Raw genomic sequence first — 7,930 nt, 5'->3', positions numbered from 1 at the left:
AGAAACGAGCCTGAAATGCAGAGCAGGCGGAGAATTCGCTCAAGCTCAAACAAGGGAAGTGTATTTGTGGTTACCAAGGTTACCAAATGCAAGTGTATTTGGAGTGGTTACCAAGTAAGTGTATTTGGAGTGGTTACCATGGTTACCAAGTAAGTGTTACCAAGTAAGTGTATTTGGAGTGGTTGCCAAGTAAGTGTATTTGGAGTGGTTACCAAGGGGTGTATTTGGAGTGTGGTTACCAAGTAAGTGTATTTGGAATGGTTAACAAGTGAGTGTATTTGGAGTGGTTACCAAAGGTTACCAAGATGAGGTGTATTTGGAGTGGTTACCAAGTAAAGTGTATTTGGAATTGTCCAAATTGAGTGTATTTGGAATGGTTACCAAGGTTACCAAATTGAGTGTATTTGGAATTAGTTTACCAAGTAAGTGTATTATTTGGAGGGTTACCAAGTGAGTGTATTTGGAGTGGTTTACCAAGAGTGGGTGTATTTGGAGTGGTTACCAAGGTGAGTGTATTTGAATTGGTTACCAAGGTTACCAAGTGAGTGTATTTGGGAGGGTTTACCAAAGGTTACCAAGTGAGTGTATTTGGAGTGGTTACCAAGTGAGTGTATTTGGAGTGGTTACCAAGGAGTGTATTTTGTATTTTGTGAGGTTACTGAGGTAGGTGTATTGGAGATGGTTGCCAAGTGAGATTGTATTTGGGAGATGGTTACCAAGAGTGAGTGTATTTGGAATGGTTACCAAGGTTACCAAGTGAGTGTATTTGGGTGGTTACCAAGTGAGTGTATTTTGGAGTGAACACCAAGTAGAGTGTATTTGGAATGGTTAACAATGAGTGTATTTGTGGTTACCAAGGTTACCAAGTGAGTGTATTTGGAATGGCTACCAAGTAAGGTGTATTTGGAATGGTTACCAAGTGAGGTATTTGGAATGGTTACAAGGTTACCAATTGGTTACACCAAGTAGGGTGTATTTGGAGTGGTTACCGAGTGTATTTGGAGTGGTTACCAATTGAGTGTATTTGGAGTGGTTACCAAGTGAGTGTATTTGGAGTGGTTACCAAGTGAGTGTATTTGGAGTGGTTACCAAGGTTACCAAGTGAGTGTATTTGGAGTGGTTACCAAGTGAGTGTATTTGGAGTGGTTACCAAGTGAGTGTATTTGGAATGGTTACCAAGTAAGTGTATTTGGAATGGTTACCAAGTGAGTGTATTTGGAATGGTTACCAAGGTTACCGGAGTGTATTTGGTTTACCAAGGTGGTTACCAAGGAGTGTATTTGGAGTGGTTACCAAGTGAGTGTTTTTGGAATGGTTACCAAGGTTACCAAGTGAGTGTATTTGGAGTGGATTTACCAAGCAAGGTGTATTTAGGTGGTTTGGTGTATTTGGGTGGTTGGTTACCAAGGAGTGTATTTGGATTAGGTGTATTTGGAGGGTTACCATGAGTGTATTTTGGATTTACCAAGTGGGTGTTTTTGGAATGGTTACCAAGGTTACCAAGTGAGTGTATTTGGAGTGGTTACCAAGTAAGTGTATTTGGAGTGGTTACCAAGTGAGTGTATTTGGAGTGGTTACCAAGTGAGTGTATTTGGAGTGGTTACCAAGGTTACCAAGTGAGTGTATTTGGAGTGGTTACCAAAGGTTACACCAAGTGAGTGTATTTCAGTGGTTACCAGGCGAGTGTACCAAGGGAGTGTGTATTTGGACCAAGTGAGGTGTATTTGGATGGTTACCAAGGTTACCAAGGTGAGTGTATTTGGAGTGGTTACCAAGGTTACCAAGTGAGTGCATTTGGAGTGGTTACCAAGGTTACCAAGGTCATTGTAAAACGCAGAACACAATCAGTGGGTTTTCACACCAGAGCTCTTTCCATCTGTTTGTCGCTATATCGAGGATATGGTCCGATTTGGCAGCTAGCTAGATTCAGGACCAGTAAGTCGGTGTGCAGCGCTGATTGGCTAGTCAGTAGCCAATGCAATGTGCTGATTGGCTCTTCAGAAATGCCGACAAAACACTGCCAAAATTCATGTCTGTAAAAACACCTGTTTTATACAGCTGCAAAACTCTGTTACACATGTGAATATCTTTTCACGGGTACAAAATATTATTGGCGTTGTTTTGCTTCCATAATTACATACTCCCTCCTCTACACAAACAAAGAAAAAATTAACATATACACACACACATACATATACACACACACTTTCACAGCATTACAAAACATTCACACTCTAGTATGAGTCTGTCAAATAGAAAGAAGTGTGAAAGCTTTCAGAAATAGCCACACACAGACACACACACACACAGAGACTCACAGTCTGTCGAGCAGAGAGCAGTGAGAGGGCCTTCAGCAGCAGCCAGCCTCCAGTGCTTCTGTCTTCTGAAGAACTGGGCCAGCTCCTGCCAAGGGCTTCCTCTGGAGACAAACACAGTTAGCATAGTTAGCATAGTTAACTCCTGCCGTGCTTCCTCTGGAGACAAACACAGTTAGCATAGTTAATCCCACAAGGCTTCCTCTGGGGACAAACACAGTTAGCATAGTTAACTCCTGTCAGGCTTCCTGGAGACAAACACAGTTAGCATAATCAACTCCCCAAGGCTTCCTCTGGAGACAAACACAGTTAGCATAGTTAGCATAGTTAACTCCTGCCGTGCTTCCTCTGGGGACAAACACAGTTAGCATAATTAACTCCCGTCGCACTTCCTCTGGAGACAAACACAGTTAGCATAGTTAACTCTCGCCATGCTTCCTCTGGAGACAAACACAATTAGCATAGTAAGCTGTATGCGTGTATATGTTTATGTTTACCAGAAGGTGGTCTCTCATTCAGTCTGTGTGTGTCAGTGTGTGTTCAGTGTGTGTGTGTTTACCTGCAGTCATCTAGTTCAATCTGTCCTGTGTGTGTGTGTGTGTGTGTGTGTGTGTGTGTGTGTGTGTGTGTGTGTGTGTGTGTGTTTACCTGCAGGTCTCTGGTTCAGTCTGTCCTGTGTGTGTGTGTGTGTGTGTGTGTGTGTGTGTGTTTACCTGCAGGTCTCTGGTTCAGTCTGTCCTGTGTGTGTGTGTGTGTGTGTGTGTGTTACCGGCAGGTCTCTGGTTCAGTCTGTCCTGTGTGTGTGTGTGTGTGTGTGTGTGTGTGTGTGTGTGTGTGTTACCTGCAGGTCTCTGGTTCAGTCTGTCCTGGATGTGGTGGACCAGAGTGGCACAAACCTGAGAAGCCAGAGTCTTCAGATCTACATCATCCAGTGCGTTACTACTCTCTGACACCTACAACACACACACACACACACACACATTAGATCTACATCATCCAGCCCACTACTTATAAACTTATAATACATATAACCAGGCGACTTAACGTAGTCAACAAATTTTGACAATTGAGTTAAGCTGGTGAGTCAGACACAGAGAAACTCACACCAATGCACCTGCACACAAACACAAACACACACACACAAACACACATGAAACAAAACAAAATTCCTGAATTCACTTCCTCTTTTGGCTCACAAGCAAAATACTGTGTGAATGCAGACACACTTACACACACACTTACACACACACACACATATCCAGACAACATATAACCAGGCATTAGGTCGGACTCAAATCCGAATTAACCAACACAAACAATTGAGTTAAGCTGGTGGGTCAGCCACAGACACAGAGAAACTCACACAAACACACCTGCACACACACAAAACCAAACAAAATTCCTGAATTCACTTCCTCATTTTCGCTCACAAGCAAAACACTGTGAATGCCCCGCACCCCGCCCCACACACACACACACCACACACACACACACACACACCACACACACACACACACACACACACCACACACACACACACCACACACACACACACACACCACACACACACACACACTGATACAGCGCTGGCACAGGCCTCAACTCAGGAGTTGAGTTTCAGTTCTCTTTCCATCACATCTTGATGACCAATACGAATTGTGTATGTTATTTGAATACCCTTTTCCAATAACACACCGCGCCTGTACTTACACACACACACACACACACACACACACACACACAATCATACACACACATTACTGCTTCACTAATGGGTCAGCAATAAAGGTCGAGTTATTGTTCTAGCACACACAGATTTATTAGACATGCCCATCAACACAGAGAGCCATAATCAACACTCACACACACACACACACACACACACACACTCACACTCACACTCACACTCACACTCACACTCACACTCACACTCACAATCTTGAATTTCCCCTGGGGATCAATAAAGTATCCATCTATCTATCTATCTATCTATCTATCTCTATCTACACACCAACACACACACCCACACACACACACACACAGGAGCTGGGCAAGTGTGCAGTAGTAGTGTAGTGGTTAAGGAGCCAGGCTAGCATGCAGTAGCCTGTAGGGTGGTGGTAGTGTAGTGGTTGAGGCTGGGCTGGTGTGCTGTAGCCTGTGGGGTGGTGGTAGTGTAGTGGTTGAGGCTGGGCTGGCGTGCTGTAGCCTGTGGGGTGGTGGTAGTGTAGTGGTTAAGGAGCTGGGCTAGTGTGCTGTAGCCTGTAGGGTGGTGGTAGTGTAGTGGTTAAGGAGCTGGGCTAGTGTGCTGTAGCCTGTAGGGTGGTGGTAGTGTAGTGGTTAAGGAGCTGGGCTAGCATGCAGTAGTAGTGTAGTGGTTAAGGAGCTGGGCTAGCGTGCAGTAGCCTGTAGGATGGTGGTTAAGGAGCTGGGCTAGCGTGCAACAGCCTGTAGGATGGTGGTTAAGGAGCTGGGCTAGCATGCAGTAGCCTGTAGGGTGGTGGTAGTGTAGTGGTTAAGGAGCTGGGCTAGTGTGCTGTAGCCTGTAGGGTGGTGGTAGTGTAGTGGTTGAGGCTGGGCTGGCATGCAGTAGTAGTGTAGTGGTTGAGGAGCTGGGCTGGCATGCAGTAGCCTGTGGGATGGTGGTAGTGTAGTGGTTGGGGAGCTGGGCTGGTGTGCTGTAGCCTGTAGGGTGGTGGTAGTGTAGTGGTTGGGGAGCTGGGCTGGCATGCAGTAGCCTGTAGGGTGGTGGTAGTGTAGTGGTTGGGGAGCTGGGCTGGCATGCAGTAGTAGTGTGGTGGTTGGGGAGCTGGGCTGGCGTGCAGTAGCCTGTGGGATGGTGGTTAAGGAGCTGGGCTAGCGTGCAATAGCCTGTAGGATGGTGGTTAAGGAGCTGGGCTAGCAAGCATTAGCCTGTAGGGTGGTAGTTAAGGAGCTGGGCTAGCATGCAGTAGCCTGCAGTAACCTGAATGGGCTCAATTCCCTGCTTCCACGTTGTGCCCATAACTGATGCACTTAACCCTGAGTTGCTCAGAGGACTATGGACATATAATTCACTCCTTAACTATAGGGGGGATGTGTCAGTGGACATCACTCCTTAACCATAGGGGAGATGTGTCAGTGGACATCACTAGAACACACCCTGAAGTCAGAATTTCAACTCTGAATCAGAATCAGCTTTATTGCCCAGGTTTGCGTAAACAAAGAAGGAATTTGACTCCGGTTAAACTCGTACTAACCTCACCAACATCAACCTCGAAATCCAAGATGGCTGCCCCCTGGCATACAGTACATTACATAACATTAGGCTGTCGCTTTTTAACCAAAGACACTTCCAACAGTGTAAAAGCTGGCTCAGGAGGCCCTCCTCCCACACACACACACACACACACACACCTGTATGTAGAGCGGCAGCAGCCTCATGAGGTGCTCCTCACACACAAACACACACACACACACACACACACAGACACACACACACCTGTATGTAAAGCGGCAGCAGCCTCATGAGGTGCTCCTCCACACACACACACACACACACACACACACCTGTATGTAGAGCGGCAGCAGCCTCATGAGGTGCTCCTCCCACACACACACACACACACACACACACACACACACACACACACACACACACACACACACACACACACACACACACACACACACACACACCTGTATGTAGAGCGGCAGCAGCCTCATGAGGTGCTCCTCCCACACACACACACACACACCTGTATGTAGAGCGGCAGCAGCCTCATGAGGTGCTCCTCCCACACACACACACACACACCTGTATGTAGAGCGGCAGCAGCCTCATGAGGTGCTCCTCCCACACACACACACACACACCTGTATGTAGAGCGGCAGCAGCCTCATGAGGTGCTCCTCCCACACACACACACACACACACACACACACACCTGTATGTAGAGCGGCAGCACCCTCATGAGGTGCTCCTCACACTGCTGTGCAGGTAGTTGTGCAGTGTGCTGCAGCCAGCAGCTTCCATTCGCACCGCCTGGCACCTGCTCTGCCATCAGCCTGGCGCTCATGCTCTGCGCCTGTGTTCGCGCCCACGCCTGCGCCTCCTTGCGATGAGACGAACAGGCCCCTGCCTCCACCTCTCCAGATGCACTCAGCTCTCCAGTCTCCTTATTTATCCTCTCCATGGCCCCTGACACACACACACACACACACACACACACACACACACACACACACACACACACACACACACACACAGACAGACATTACACATCACACACACATAAATTACACATCACACACACACACACACACACACACCACAGACATTACACATCACACACACACACACAGACATCACACACACATATATTACACATCACACACACACACACACACACACACACACAGATATTACACACCACACACACACACACATCATGCGTACAAACCACACACACACACACACACACACATCACACACACACACACCACACACACACATCATGCGTACACCACACACACACACATCACACACACAGACATTACACATCACACACACACACAGACATTACACCCTACACACACACACACACACATCATGTACACACACACACACACACACACACACACACAGATATTACACACCACACACACACACACATCATGCGTACAAACCACACACACACACACATCACACACACACACACACCACACACACATCATGCGTACACATCACACACACATCACACACACACACAGACATTACACCTCACACACACACACAGACATTACACCTACACACACACACACATCATGCACACACACAGACATTACACATCTCACACACACAGACATTACACATCACACACACCCAGACATTGCACATCACACACACACACACACATATATTACACATCACACATACTGTATATTACACACATTACACATCACACACACACACAGACATTACATCACACACACACAGACATTACACATCACACACAGACATTACACACACACACACATCACACACACAGACATTACACATCACACACACACACACAGACATTACATCACACACACACATCAATAATAATAATAATAATAATAATAATAATAATAACACACACACACACAGAGACATTACACATCACACATACTGTATATTACACACATTACACATCACACACACATATATTACACATCACACACACCATTAACACACATCACGCAACACCACTACCAAACAGACACATTACACATCACACAATACTAGGATCCACACCATCCACTCCACTGCCATGCCTACACTACAACAAATAATACCACATGACACATCCGACAATAACAGACATTACACATCATAATAATAAACACACACATCAATGCCACGCACTCACACACAGACATAACACATCACACACAGACATGCATAAACACACACACGACACATCTCACATACACATCACGCACACTCACACGTACTGTATATTACACACATTACACATCACACATACTGTATATTACACACATTACACATCACACATACTGTATATTACATTCCTCATCGCACACACAAATGAACTAAACACATAAACAATACTCATGCATTCCATAGCAATTCC

At 46.1% G+C, this 7,930-nt stretch overlaps 1 protein-coding gene across 1 annotated transcript in view; it reads right to left on the bottom strand.

The window, feature by feature from the left end:
* The window catches only part of wdfy4 (WDFY family member 4), an 88,079-nt gene extending 81,754 nt beyond the window's left edge, over window positions 1-6,325 (bottom strand). The window contains 3 exon segments of the mRNA XM_048270271.1: window positions 2,319-2,419; window positions 3,157-3,268; window positions 6,239-6,325. Of these exon segments, the coding sequence (XP_048126228.1) occupies window positions 2,319-2,419; window positions 3,157-3,268; window positions 6,239-6,265 (240 nt within the window). The 5' untranslated portion in view covers window positions 6,266-6,325.
* Between the last annotated feature and the right edge of the window lie 1,605 nt (window positions 6,326-7,930).

The sequence above is a fragment of the Alosa alosa genome, chromosome 18 (assembly GCF_017589495.1).
Source record: "Alosa alosa isolate M-15738 ecotype Scorff River chromosome 18, AALO_Geno_1.1, whole genome shotgun sequence".
NCBI lineage: Eukaryota > Metazoa > Chordata > Actinopteri > Clupeiformes > Clupeidae > Alosa > Alosa alosa.
The sequence above is the reverse complement of the archived record's forward strand: the minus strand, read 5'-3'. Positions and strand labels throughout refer to the sequence as shown.